Source organism: Adiantum capillus-veneris, chromosome 11 (genome assembly GCF_014529385.1).
Source record: "Adiantum capillus-veneris isolate H3 chromosome 11, ASM1452938v2, whole genome shotgun sequence".
NCBI classification, from domain to species: domain Eukaryota; kingdom Viridiplantae; phylum Streptophyta; class Polypodiopsida; order Polypodiales; family Pteridaceae; genus Adiantum; species Adiantum capillus-veneris.
Genome location: NC_140941.1, coordinates 97,200,052 through 97,215,198, shown reverse-complemented (window position 1 = coordinate 97,215,198; position 15,147 = coordinate 97,200,052). Strand labels below are relative to the sequence as shown.

The window sequence follows — 15,147 nt, the reverse complement described above, 5'->3', positions numbered from 1 at the left end:
AAACCTGCTAGCTTGTAAGTTTGACAGTGGACAAATTGGAACATGTAGAAGGATAGTCAACAAACGGAGATGGGGTGGTGTTTTTGGAGTGTCATAATTTGAATGCGCTAAGAGCTTTGTGATCTTACACTTCTGTAATCAATCTTAGTGCCTCTACTTGTGTACGTCTCTCTCTCTCTCTCTCTCTCTCTCTCTCTCTCTCTCTCTCTCTCTCTCTCTCTTTTTGAGAAAAGACAAGTCTGTATTACTTAGTACTGTGGGTCCTTGAGGATGCGTGTTGCTCAAAACATATGTACAAGGACTGCAAGCTCAGGGTGGTCTGTAGGAGTCATAGAGGATGAATCAGGGTGGTACACTATACATGCTATTGAGTTTCACCCCCTGCGAGCTGATTTTCGAATCTGCAATTGCAGTCACTCTGTGGATGATTTGGAAGGCTAGGTGCTTGCATGTTATTGGTGGTCAGCCTTCCACTTCCGCAGATACACTCTATGGTATCTGGGCTGAATTAGTTCATACTCTTCCTTGTCACCGGGATACTTCATTCTGCTCCTCCAGGGCGGTGAAGGAGCATCGCCATGCTTTCTTGGGAAGATGGGCACACACCAGTGACAACTACGTTCCTTACAATGTCGCAGGACCAGATTACCTGGCATTATTCCTCCCTTTGGTAGCTGAGATCCATCAACAAGAAAACAGGATCCTCTCCTTCCCCCTCAAAAGTAAGGTGAGAACCCGGAAACTGTGATAGCCAGCAAACCGAACCCCACCCGACAAAGCAGGCACAAACTGCATGCTATTCCATATGTGCATGTGGGCAGACCCAAAGGCAGTGGCTAATAGTCTTACCTACATTTAAGGTGCAGCGTGGACAAGTTTGATCGTAGCTAACATTGCCAGAAGATGTCCCTAATGGCAAACCAGCACGACCATCAACCACATGAAGAAGGAGATTATACGACAGCTGATCTGCAAAATTGAAAGGAAAGACCAAAATTTGTTCGTGAAGGCATGAGATACATCCAGCCAACACTCCAATCGTGTAGGCCAACAATCCGGACTCTGCTGCTGCAGTAGAATATGCCGACCAATGCTAGCAGCATAGCAGAGGGTCACCAATTGATGTTGCAGGTTCTCTGTTTCAGGCAGCCCAATCAAGATGAGACTGCTTCCCAACTAGCGCCCCTCAGAATCCTGAACACTGGTTCTAGAAAAATGGTTGACGCTCAAACTAAGGAAGGGATGCTCCAGTCTTTTTGTCCCAGCCCAATAAATATGAGTCCTTGCCCCCAACTGACGCCCCTGAAAAGATGGTTTCCAGATCAGCTCAAACTCCTCTAAGGTCCGAAGCGGCTGGCGAACAACTTTCCTCATCTGCCAAATCCTCTACACATCTTGAATAAAGTGTGAGCAGTGAGCTAAGGACAGTGGAGCATCAATAAAAAGCTTTCATCTCTCAGTGTCAAGTGTTAGCCAATATATATCAGACTGAGCATGCCAGCATCCTACATCCATGGAACCAGCATGAATTTCTAAAGGTTCATTGCATGGGAATCTCTCTCTCTCTCTCTCTCTCTCTCTCTCTCTCTCTCTCTCTCTCTCTCTCTCTCTCTCTCTCTCATTAATCAGACACTAGAGGAGGAGCAAAGAAGATCGGTGCACACTTTACATGTGAGAATTTGAGGTCTTAAAGACAAAGGCAATGTGGACGAAGAGGTAAAAGAACTCATGGCCTTGATGGGGGTTCATGAGCCGACGCACACAAGAGCTTGGAGAGCGGGCAACACAAAGAAAAATGGAAGCAATGGGGAAACCTCAAAAGAAAGAGCACTCATCCTCCGTTTTTCCTCCATGGAAGCGAAGAAGTCCTTCTTGAAGAAAAGACCAACTCTTAAAGAGACGGGCATCTTTCTCGGGGATGACCTCTCGCAGATCGCTCATATGCAGGAAGTAATGCTGGAGATTAGAGCGGCAAGGGGAAAAGGCAAGATTGCCTTTTACCGAGATGGAAGAGTGGTAATACTAGAGCGACGCTCCACATGACGGTGTGAGACTTATGGGACCACACTCAAAGTGGTTGCCTGGAACTGTAATGGATCTATGCGTCTTGATGTGGGTGCTTTTGAGGATAGCTTTACTGGAAGGGACATCATCTTTTACTCTGAGACACACTAGGCCCCTTGGCAATCCATGCCTCACATCAATGGATACAGGTGGGAGACAGCTTACAGACAGGAGACACGCTTAGAGCACAGAGGACGGGGCTCGGGGGGAGTGGCAGTGTTATTTAGAGAGGATTTGCAGTCATTGATACATATAGCCCGTAGGGATGAGCAGGCTAGGTACATGTGGGTGAGATTGAAAGCAGAGACAGGCAGATATCTCTACATTGCTCTTTGCTACTGTCACCAGCGTGTGACTACTATCTATCCTTTTTGTTGATTTCTTTCTTATTATCTATTTACTTTCACTTTTTGGAAACACCCCTCGGGAAATCTAACTGCCCTGCATTGCATAGCTAGTGTGGAACTGTCCAGAGGGAGTCCAGGCCTGAGGGCAAGAGAGCACTAAGGTTGGACAAAGACTATGGTTAGCCAAAGTGGGGTCATTGACTAGCCAAAGTGGAATCCTTTGCTACAGAGGCTACATTTCTATTCTGGGTGTGGCCACAGTGTACAAAGAGGGTCGGATGACCTAGAAAGATACAATGGCAGCATCTCCTAAAATTTAGGGAACTGCTATTTTGGGACCTGAAAATGTGTTGACGTCATTACCTCCGGAATGACAAAGGGAACATTTTCTTACTCTGCCGTGAAGTCAACTAGGCAACCGGTTGGGATATTTTTAGACGGCAACCCCGAAACGGGAAAATGCTTATAAATGTGCCAAGTGGCACATTCTGGTGCAGTTTCTAATGCAAGAGAGAGTTGGCGCTGAATTTTAAGCTCGGAGAGGCTCATTTGCAGCTTTTGTCACAGGTTAAGAGCTATGGAGTGCTTGCTTTCCCTCTTATGCACAGTGCGGTGCCAGGAGTGATGCCCTGCACGCTACGCACTGCCCTCTCTCTCCCCTTTGGCAGTATGTTATGCCCCTCTAGTGGGCTCTTCATTTGACCAATGTACAGTTGTGTGGGTTCATGCACGATTGCCGAGGCAAGAGCCTCTTGTATAGGTACTGGATTAGCTAGCGGCTAATCCCCCCGCAGGTACAGGTGAATTTGGAGAGGTTTCACGCCAGAAATCTCGTCCGATTCAAAGGGCAAGTAGCCCTACAGGTGCGGAAGCTCGAGGACTTGCTACGGATGCGACCGGCACGCGAAACGGAGCCCGAAACAGTGAATTACAGCCTGCTGTGTATTTTTGCAGGTTTAGGGTTTTGGCCCTAAACGGACCCTAATACCCCCAGGAGGTTCGGGGACGCAAGGGGACCGCTGTACAGGCGATCTGGCGCATTTTTAGGGCTGAAAACAGAGAATTCAGCGTGCTGCAGATTCTCGCCAGGTTTTGCAAAGTGCCCGTATGCGTCGGGAAAGTCGGCCAATGCGTGGGAATACTGACTGTGAAGGGTTCTAGTACAGTTATGTTGCCGAAATCGGGCTGGAACAGTGGAAATTCAGCCGAGTTTGTGCGGGGCAGCTTGTAGGGAACCTCAACGTTTATTCCCTCTTTTGAACAATAAAGAAATACCGAAAGGGGCGCCTAAATTAGGGGCCAATCTGGTGTCGGTCTTCTCATACAGGTGCATTCTAGCATCTGTATCCCATTCCCCTCTCTTGTGTCACTAAAGCGCAGGTAAAATAGACGACTAATAATGGGTGAAAGCTAAATCAAGGTTTAAAGTAAAGTCTACCGCCCTTTTTGGATTGAACAGGCCGGTTACAGCTACTTTCCCCCAAGTACATCAGTCTATGCATCACCCAGAGGACAGTCCCCTTTTTCTATTTTGGATGATGACATATGGGAGTTCTCTAGAGATGGTGACATCATCATTCTAGGGGATTTCAATGCTAGGACTGCCCATCACCAGATAGTGTTTTATGATACTTTAGAGGAGATGTTGAGAGAGCTAGATGTTGTAGAGACGGGCCTGTCCAGACTATCACGATGTGGAATATACTGAGTATGGGCTACACCTGATAGACATGGGCACCACACATGGATTGGCCATCTTGAGTGGCTTGATTTCCTGCTACGGGAGGTTTTACATGCTTCCCACACAGACATGGAGCCAGCACAGTGGACTATGTCATGGCACAACCGAATCTCATCTCTAGTATCGAGGATCTCACAGTTGTGCCCAAACCGGTCGGGGTGGCAATGGATCATGCTCTTGTGTCGATGGCCATCTCCTTCCAGTTCAGTGTGGCACACAGGCCACGGGTAGCAGCCCCTACTCACTACACCTTCACACGGGAGACGGATTCTGTATACATAGACGGGATCTACAGATGCCTATGCACTGAGGACCCGAGGCGGCCTCTGGAGGAGCTAACTACTATACTGACACAGACATTACATGATGCTGCAGCAGAGGCATACCCACACACCCAGCCTGAGCAGAGACGCCAATCAGGGAGCATGCCTCAGAACAGCTCGTACGATGAGGAGTGCCGCCAGACTAGAGCTAGACTTCAGAGGGAGGTGCTTATGGGGGACGTCACTCACAGACAGTCACACATTGACTTCCGACGCCTGGTGCGACGGAAGAAGAGGGCTTTTTTGACTCGACTCGAGCAGGATCTATACCAACTATTCTTGAGCCAGGACTCGCGTGAGGCGTGGCGGCTCTTTCATGAGCAGTTCCCCCCCCCCCCCCCCCCCCCCCCCCCCCCCCCCCCCCCCTTGCTGTTACCTCCACAGAGACCTTTTTTCACCCTGCTGAGATGGTGAAGAAAGCCATTGACAGGATGAGGACTGGGAGAGCATATGATCATGATGGCTTAGTCACTTAGCATTTCATGCATCCCAAAGACCTACTAGCAGAGATTTTAGCAATTATGTTTAACCATGCCATGTGTGAGGGCCTACCGGACACTTGGAGCCTATCTAGGATTGTACCTATCTTCAAGTCAGAAGACCCCATGGAGCCTGGGAATTATCGCACTATCATGATTGGACACACAGTGGCACGGTTGTATGCATCCATTCTTGAGCAACAGTTGAGTAGATAGGCAGAGAGGGAAGGAATGCGTGCAGCTAGGCAGGCAGGGTTCAGGAGAGGCTTCTCTACTCTTGACCATACCTTGACACTCAGGGCCATCATCGAGGAGGGCAAATCTCATGGGAGACGGATCTATTGTCGCTATGTGGACTTTTGATAAGCTTTTGGCACAGTACCCGGAGCTAGATTGGTGCGCAGGTTACAGGAAATGGGAGTACCCACAAAGCTCATTTAGGGGATCATGGCATTGTACAGATCAGTAGTAGGGCATGTACGCACCCCTGAGGGACTTTCTACACCGGTTCACTCCACTATTGGGGTGAAGCAGGGCTACCTGCTCTCTCCTACTCTTTTCGGTATGTATGTGGATGAGGTTTCTGACTACATTGAGAGCGATGGTGATAGAGGTGCACAGTTGGCAGGGACATGGATTCCACTTCTGTTATATGCTGATGATATTGTGTTGATCTCCGAATCTCCAGAGGGAATGCAACGTCAATTGGATGCTTTGCATAGGTTTGCCCATGAAAGTGGTTTGTTTGTCAGTCTTGGTAAAACCAAGGTTATGGTGTTTAATACCACCCCACAGTGGATCAAGAGGTCAACACCTACATTCACATACGGCCAGGAGACTGTGGAGTACACAGATGCTTACACTTACCTTGGAGTGGTTTTTAGCCGACTTGCATTCTCACTCAGAAGAGCAGCAGAGACCAGACTGACTAGAGCCCACGCAGCATTGGGTAGATTGGAGAAAATGTGTTCGCAGGTTCAGTTTCAGGAGCCCCGGATGAAGCTCTGGCTCTTTGACACTTTGGTGGCTTCGGCATTGCTCTATGGAGCTGAGATATGGGGACCTTCATTGGATCACCACGGGAGGCCGGGTCGCACAGATGGATGGGGGAACATGGAGAAACCTCTCGTCTCTATGATCTCGCGGCTCATTAGAGCCAAGGCATCAGTACCACGGACCATTATCCGAGCAGAGCTAGTGGCCCCCCCACTAGTGGTTGAGACGCTCACCAGATCAGTCTCCTTCATAAACCGCACATGGGAACTTCCTAGAGACAGATATGCTCGCATTGCACTTGAGTCCTCTCGACAATTAGCCATGCAAGGAGATGCAACATGCTGGTATGGGGAGATGGCATCATGGTTTCAGGCGCATGGGTTCAACATAGACAGGCTGCCACCATTCTAGTACTCATTGGATGCACCATCTCTCGCTCTTACACAGTCAGAGATCACCAAGCTCATCCGCCAAGACCTGACCCAGCTAGACACCAGGAGGACATGGATACAGCCAGCACAGGAATTGGGCACGAAGATGGCTTTCTACAGAGACCATCTTCTCCAGCTCACGGAGGATGGTTTTGTGACGAAACCGAGATACATGGACACCCACTTGCCTCATGGGATATGATGTGCTATTGGCCAGTTACGCACATCTTCTCACCAGCTGCGGATTGAGACTGGGAGATACAGCGGAGTACCAGCAAAGGCCAGGACATGCCCCTTGTGTGACATGGAGCCTGAGACAGAGTTGCACTACACATGCCGCTGCCCCGTCTACTACGAGATACGAGGCCGCTTCCATTGCTTGTTCAAAGAGGGTTTTGGACCACTCTCAAGAGTCATGGGATACGAGGATCAGAGATGCCTGGGTTTGTTCTTGCTTGAGCTGCGCAGACACAGAGATAGCCTGATGAGTGGCGAGGCTAGCCAGTCTCAAAGACGGATCACAGACTTCTTCAGAGCAGACACGGGACAGCCGCAAGAGCCACTCCCACAGCAGAGCTCCCCCTCGTCTCACACCAGAGGCACACTGATCGACCGAGCGACTGAACTGGGGAAATCCAGGCGCCCACGACTGCGGAGGACTACACAACATCGACGGAGGCTACGTCAGAAGATTCGGAGCACTCTGGCCAGGCATGCACGACGCCCGGTCACACTACTAACCATGGAGGAGATTGATGAGATCCGCCAACGACCGATGCTACATCTCCTGTGATTCAGCTATCCCAGTAAGCTACCCATTTTTGCTTAGTTTTTGCTTAGTTCACATTGACCAGTCTAGGATCCCATAGTATATATCTTTGTTTTGTACTGTTGTTATTTTGTTACTCTTGACTTTGTATCAGATCCACCACCTTGTAACTTTCTGGTCTCATAGGTCACTTTGGCCTTTTGAAGACGTTAATATAACATTTCATTTCTCTCCCCCCCCCCCCCCCCCCGCGCCTATCTTGCGCACCTGCACCTACTGCTACCCTCGGAGGAGCCTGACTGACCCCTCGTCTCACACCAGAGGCACACTGATCGACCGAGCGATTGAACTGGGGAAATCCAGGTGCCCACGATTGCGGAGGACTACACAGCATCAACGGAGGCTACATCAGAGGATTCGGAGCACGTTGGCCAGGCATGCACGACGCCCGGTCAGACTACTAACCGTGGAGGAAATTGATGAGATTCGCCAATGACCGATGCTAGATCTCTTGTGAGTCAGCTATCCCAACAAGCCGCCCATTTTTGCTTAGTTCACATCTACCAATCTAGGATCCCATAGTATATTTTTTTGTTTTGTACTATTGTTATGTTATTTTGTTACTCTGACTTTGTATCAGATCCACCACCTTGAAACTTTCTGGTCTCATAGGTCACTATGGCCTTTTGAAGACGTTAATATAACATTTCATTTCTCTCTCTCTCTCTCTCTCTCTCTCTCTCTCTCTCTCTCTCTCTCTCTCTCTCTCTCTCTCTATATATATATATACGAAGGTATGATCAGTATGCGACATCCTTGTACAGGTTCCTGGACAACCAGCACTTCAAGACCCCCTGGAGCCATGCCCACATAGTAGTTCTTTCTTTACTACAGAGATGGTAAGGAAAGCCATGGACAGGATGAGGAGTGGGAGAGCTTATGATCACGAGGGCTGATTAGCAGAGAATGTTACACATGCCAGGGATATGCTTGCAGAGCTTCTAGCAATGATGTTCAACCGTGCAATGTGTGAGTGTCTACCTGACACTTGGAGCTTGTCTAGTATAATGCCTATCCTCAAGGCAGGAGACCCTATGGAGCCTGGGAACTATCGTACCATTATGATTGGGCGCACATTGGTACAGTTGTATGCATCCATTCTTGAGCAGCAGTTGAGCAGATGGTCAGAGAGAGCAGTCATGCAAACAGTGGGACAGACAGGTTTTAGGCAGGGGTTTTCTACGTTTGATCACATTCTAGCTTACAGCTATTATTGAGGAGGGTAGATCACATGGGAAGAGGATTTATTGTAATTTTGTGGATTTCGCAAAGCATTTGGCACAGTGCCTAGAGATGGGTTGATGCGCAGGTTACAGGAGATTGGGGTACCCACAAAGCTGATTTGGGGAATTATGGCGCTCTACAGGTCAGTGAGAGGACAGGTTTGCACACTCCCTTATTGGGGTGAAACAGGGATGCCCGCTATCTCCGAAGCTCTTTGGCATGTATGTGGATGAGGTTTCTGATTAGAGTCAATGGAGTATACAAATGCATACACTTATCTTGGGATAGTCTATAGTGGGCCAGCGTTTTCATTGAGGAGAGCATAGTCACAAGGGACGCGTCCCGAGGAGTGGGGACGGGGGACGGGGCTCAAATGGATTTTTAGTGTAAAAGAGAGGGCAGGACAGCAAGTGGGGATGGGAAGCCCAAAAATTGGCATCCCCTTTGACTATGGAGGAGAGCAGCTGAGACTAGATTGACCATATCTTATGCTGCCTCAGGCAAACTAGAGAGGATGTGTTTGCAGGTTCAATTCCAGGAACCTCGAACAAAGCTATGGCTCCTTGATACTTTAGCGACATCAGCTATGCTATATGGTGTCCAGATATGGGGACCTTCAGTGGACCACCACATGAGATCTGGTAGCACTAATGGGTGGAGACGTATGGAGAGGCCTTTGGTTTCTCTAATCTCTCGGATGATGCGAGCTAAGGCTTTAGTACCACATGAGATTACTAGAGTTGAGCTGGCTACATCTACACTCGTGGTCGAGGCACTCACCAGATCAATCTCCATTATGCAGAGCTTATGGGACCTCCCCAGACACAGATATGCTGGCTTAGCTCTTCAGTCTTCCCGACAGCTAGCACTGCAGGGGGATATTACTTGTTAGTAGATGACATCATGGTTTTAGTGACGCGGTTTCAGCATGGATTGATTGCCTCCTTTCCTGTACTGTTTGAATGCACCCTCTCTGTCTATTAAGCGCACATAGATCACGAGGCTCATATGTCAGGACCTGTCTCAGCTTGACACTAGGAGGACTTGGATTCAGCCGACACGAGAGTTGGGCATGAAGATGGCTTTCTATAGAGAGCACCTTCTCCAGTTGATGGAGGATGGGTTTGTGACTAGACCTAGTTACAAGGATACACAGTTATCTTGGTGGATACAGTGTGCTACACACCTCTTCACATCAGCTTGAGGTCGAGATTGGCAGATTTAGGGGGATACCTGCAGAGGCTAGGATAATGCTAGGTATGCCATTTGGAACCTGAGACAGCTACACTACATATGCCACTTTCCGGTGTACTGTGAGATACGGGGGCGATTTCATTGTCTATTGAGATTTTAGGATCAGAGATGTCTTGGGTTATTTTTACTCGAGATTCACAGACACAGAGAGAGCCTGTTGCAGAGACCAGCAAAGAGATAGTCTCAAAGGCAGATTACAGATTTGATTAGACCACCTACTGGGCAGTCAAAGGGGCAAGCCACTCAGGAGATCCGAAATATCACCCACATTAGAGGTACATTGGTTGATCGGGCTACGGAGCTAGGGAGATCTAGACACCTGCGACTGAGGGGTACCTCACAGCATTGAAGGAGACTACGACAGAGGATACGGATTACGTTAGCTCAACATGCGAGAGCCCAATACGCGTACTTACCATGGTGGACATCGACGAGATTCTAGAGCGACCGATGCCGTACATCCTCGGACAGGGCCTGGGGCTAGACATCCTCGGACATTGATGTTCATACATTGAGATTGTACTACCCACTGTTTCACTGTCACACATTTTATATTGCTACACAGCTTTGAGATGCTTAGATTCATGACAATAGCCATTTATACTTTTATCTTATTTCTGTTCATTTTATTTTGTACCCTGACATTGTATCAAATACATCAGGATTGTATTGGTTTGGTCTCATAGGTCATTTTGGCCTTTTGAAGTGGTTTAATATAACAGATGCCCGGTCAGACTACTAACCATGGAGGAGATTGATGAGATCCGCCAATGACCGATGCTAGATCTCCTGTGATTCAGCTATCCCAGCTAGCTGCTTAGTTCACACCTAGCAGTTTAGGATTCCATAGTATAGTATTTTATTTTGTCATTTTGTCATCTTGTTACTCTGACTTTTGTATCAGATCCACCACATTGTAACTTTCTGGTCTCATAGGTCACTTTGGCCTTTTTGAAGACGTTAATATATTATATAACATTTCATCTCTCTCTCTCTCTCTCTCTCTCACATGAGATATCAGGATCAAAGATGTCTCGGATTATTCCTACTTGAGATTCAGAGACATAGAGATGCTCTAGTGAATGGGCAAAGACAGAGACAGTCCCAGAGACGCATCTCAGATTTCTTCAGTCTTGAGTACCACAGAGGTAGAGGGGACACCACCACCACAGAGCTCGGTTCCCACCCATACACACACCAACGGTACTCTCATTGATCGAGCTATAGAGTTAGGGAGATCGAGACGACCGCGACTGAGGAGGGGAGCCACACAGCACCGGCGGAGATTGCGGCAGAGGATCCACAGGATTCTAGCAAGACACCCAGAGTGTCGATCAAGATAGGCTTCATGCTTCTGCTATATTGTATCATGGTGACACTTATCCCCACTTTGTACCTTTATGGCATGATACCATTGCTCAGCCTACCAGCCACCCATAGGAGTGGGTAGCACTCCTATCAGCTCTTTGTTTGTAGTTCTTTTTGTTTGTACCCAGACTTGGTACTAGACCCATCATTGTAATCAGTTGGTCTCATAGGTCATTTTGGCCTTTTGTAGACGTTAATATATCATTTCATTTTCTCTCTCTCTCTCTCTCTCTCTCTCTCTCTCTCTCTCTCTCTCTCTCTCTCTCTCTGTTCTCCTACCCAACTATGCATGCCATACTAAACCCCTAGTTTGATACCGGATGTAGCTAGCCAGTCTTTTGCACATCATGGTTGTAATCCTTTATTTATAGGTTCACATCCATGAGAGTCAAGCATCACTGTGAAACATATCACCTTGGAAACATGGTGTTTCACCTGAAATGTTGTAGTTAAATTTTAAAGCATAGTGAATTGTGGGACCAAAACATGTACATATGGATATTGAAAGGCCCTAAAACCTAAAATATGGTAACTTGTTGTTAGTGAAACGACATCTGTTTCACTTGATTAGTGAAACAAATCAAGGTTTGAAATCTGTCTTGGCCCGCCAACACGCATTTTTTGGTGACCATGATTAGAGTTAGAGCTTCATCCCCTCATCTCTCATACACATGTACACATACCCTCATGTTAGTCTATTTTATAATGTAGCAGGTTTATTTTCAGCATTTTTGCCCTTTTTTTCGGATACCCGGAGGACACTACATGTACACATTTTGTCTCATAGGCCGACTTGGGCCTCTAGAAGAGGTGAATAAAGCCCAGACCTGGTATTAGATTCACCACATGTAACCTTTTGGTCTCATACTACATAGGTCATTTTGGCCTTTTGAAGACGTCAATATTACATTTTATCTCTCTCTCTCTCTCTCTCTCTCTCTCTCTCTCTCTCTCTCTCTCTCTCTCTCTCTCTCTCTCTCTCTCTCTCACACACACACACACACACACACATATATATATTTTTATATATAAAGAGACCCTGCTGCCAGGACTCTTCACTCCCTACCCACCTATGCATGCCACATCCAGTTTGGTACCGGATGGAGCTAGCTAGTGTTTGCATACCATGGTTGTACTCTCCTGCACATATAGTTTCACATCCATTACAGTTAGAGCTCCATCCCTCCCGTCCCTCATACACATGCATACACACCTGCATGCTAGTCTATTTCTTTTATAGCATGTTTATTTTCAGCACTTGTGTCATTTTTGTGGATACCCAGAGGACATAGACATGTATAACGTTCTGTCTCATATGCCGTCTTCAGTGTCATGAAGACGTTATTAAAGCTTTCTTTCTTTCTCTTTCATTGACATAAATGCCCGAAACAGTTAGAGAAGAGGTGGAACGCCTTCTGTGAAACGGGTCAAGCGTAGGGTGTAGATCTTTACTTCCTTCTTATGTCAAACATGCATGCACTTTGTATGCATATACGATATTTCATATAGGTGTTTTGGGCCGCATTTCATACGTGCTTGCACTTTTTGTGTATGTGTGAGATAGGCGCTTCGGTCTCCGTTTTGTTTACCCAATGGCCTCGGCGCTTCGGAAACGTTTCGCGGTCACGCTGCGCACACGTACATATTGTCTAGCAACACAACTGAGCAGTTGAGTGCTTCTATACTGGTTTCGATGCTCATGCCTTTTGGGACCAGAGTATCATTTGTGTCCTCGGGGGGAGGAGGGGGGTCTTGGTCAATGCTTTCTCAAGTTAATCGAGATTCTTGTTGTAGTGAAATTCTTGACAAAATGCTTCATGCATATTGTATCAGGGGGCTGCTATTGACCGCATCTTAGGAGAGATTGTACATAGAAAGCGCATCACGATACCGATTGATTATGTTCTTTGCGTTGGCCACTTCTTGAGCAAGGTACTCCTTCTTTCCTCCTGTTTTCTTTTTACAAAATGTGTTTTTGTATTCAATATTTTAGCTGGTTGAGAACAAAAGAACGCACTCTCTCTATCTTTGTTCTACATGGCCAAACATCTCAAGTTGAAAGGCTTCTTTGTAAATGCAAACTTTTTCCACCTTGTATGTATGTTCCTTTTCTGTGCAGGATGAGGATATTTACACCTTCTTTGAGCCAGAGCTTCCATTTGAACGTGAACACAATAGCAATGGGAAGGCCCTTGATGGGAAAGGTTTGATTGAGCGTCGTCCGGGATCCAAAGCAGGAGGGAGTGGTGAGAAGAGTGTGGTCAAGAGTTCCGTGAAGTTAAATAGCGGTGCTAGCAGTACAACTACCAAGGCTAGTGTGGGTGCTAGCAAAGGAAGCGGTGTGCGGTCAAGAAGTTTATCCATAGGCTCGTCCGCGGAGGCACCAGTTCATCAGAGCGCTGGAAACCAATCCAAGGCCACCAATGCCAAGGACAAGTCTATCAGCAGGGAAGAGGAATTTAGAAGGCAGGAGGGCTCTTCGGTGCTTGACCTTAAAGGAGAGAATTACTTTTCATGTGCTGTGGGACGGAAGCGGTCCAATGCTCGTTACTCACTCCCACATGCAGATGATGTCGTCTCATTTCTCAAATCCATATCAGCTAGTTATAGTACTGCCTCTGCGCAGGTAACTACGCACTGGTAAATGCAATCAGGATCAGCCGGAGTGATTCCTTCCATTGATGCTGTTTATCTCCCCTTTGCTTCATCACTTATTAATAGCCATAGCCATAGCCATTCTTTTGACTTTTTCATCGATTTTGAGTTTATCTTTGCTAGTCTTGTGTCTGGTGGCTCGGTTGCATTAAGTATATTTTGTAACTGTTTTCTTATCCTTAAAAGAACTGTATATTTATTTCTCTGTAATCAAGTGTTTTGAGTTTATATACAGTTTGTCTCACTGAAAAGCTTAGTTCATATCAAACATCAACCGGTCAATTCCGGCTTTCTTTCGCTATTATTGAAGTTTCCTCTTTTGTTTTCCTCAAGGAGATTTGTAATTTCTGATCCAAGCAAAAAGATGTTAATGACTATTTGAGTACCCTTGGTTGAGAGAAATTAATATATTAGCATTGTCTCATTCTGCATCCAATCACCATAGTTTGATTGAAGCTGGAAGTTAATGGTTGTTCCATATGTTGAATGTCACTATTCAAAGGAAATTACAACTCTAGAAAACTCCAAAACAAATTTCCTACCATTGTCCAAATTTGATATGATGGATTTGAGCTTTGTGAGTAGGCTTACAACCACAACAGGTTTGCCCCCAAGGAGATTTGAATTGTTGGGGCTTGGCTCAGTTAAATTCTAAGGTGGTGGACTTGAGGTCGAATCTCAAGATCCAATCAGTAGAATCTCCAATTGCCATAAAAAATGTTCTATCCAAGCTATAGGCAGCAAGTGAACAAGTTATTCTGATTTGGTGAATACCAAATGGGTTTGCAACAGCAAATTAAACGAGAAAGATAGTGCTTAGTTTTAATTGAGAAGGTTTTGTTGACGACTTAATGAGAAACTTTGAGGAAAAAGACAGCCTTAATTATGCCTATCAAATTCATTAGAGAAGAGTTGATATAGATATGCATCATTAAAGAAAGTACTTTTTGCTATTCCAAAATGGATATTTACATTTACATGCTTATAAAGAACTCTGGGCTCATGTGCATGCTTCATGCATAACATGGTGTGATTGAGTTTCTTGACAGCTAGATAGTATGCATGCCTGAAGGGCCCTTCTCCATGATTGTCCCAACAACCATAGCTTTCTCCAAATATATATGTGGATATCCATGGAGTCTAAAGAATTGGCCCACTTGTAGCTCACAACCCCTTGCACCATGCAAAACCCTCATGAATTCGTCACATATCATAGTGCTGAGATGCCTCTCATCCTATGTAAGAGGCTCATTACACTCATTAGTATGTTCAATCGAGCATTTCATTGTGTAGATTAAACATGAATGCCACTCACATGTATGCATAATAATGGTATGAAAGCCACAAACTTGTTAAGCTGAATCATGTATTAGCCCATATTTTTCAATAAATGAGCAAGTCATATAGCTTTCTTTGTTGAGATTTGATGCAACAAT

General features: G+C 46.3%; 1 protein-coding gene and 1 long non-coding RNA gene across 2 annotated transcripts in view; both read left to right on the top strand.

The window, feature by feature from the left end:
• LOC147447701 (alpha,alpha-trehalose-phosphate synthase [UDP-forming] 1-like) overlaps nucleotides 1-13,941 on the top strand; it is a 97,947-nt gene extending 84,006 nt beyond the window's left edge. Inside the window, exons 16-17 of the mRNA XM_086523421.1 lie at nucleotides 12,890-12,988; nucleotides 13,176-13,941. Of these exons, the coding sequence (XP_086379547.1) occupies nucleotides 12,890-12,988; nucleotides 13,176-13,700 (624 nt within the window). The 3' untranslated portion in view covers nucleotides 13,701-13,941. The remainder of the gene's footprint in view (nucleotides 1-12,889; nucleotides 12,989-13,175) is intronic.
• On the top strand, nucleotides 5-11,273 carry LOC147447702 (uncharacterized). The gene is made up of 2 exons (XR_015189631.1): nucleotides 5-1,538; nucleotides 7,975-11,273. It is a non-coding gene; the product is annotated as an uncharacterized LOC147447702 (long non-coding RNA).
• Nucleotides 13,942-15,147: the final 1,206 nt, after the last annotated feature.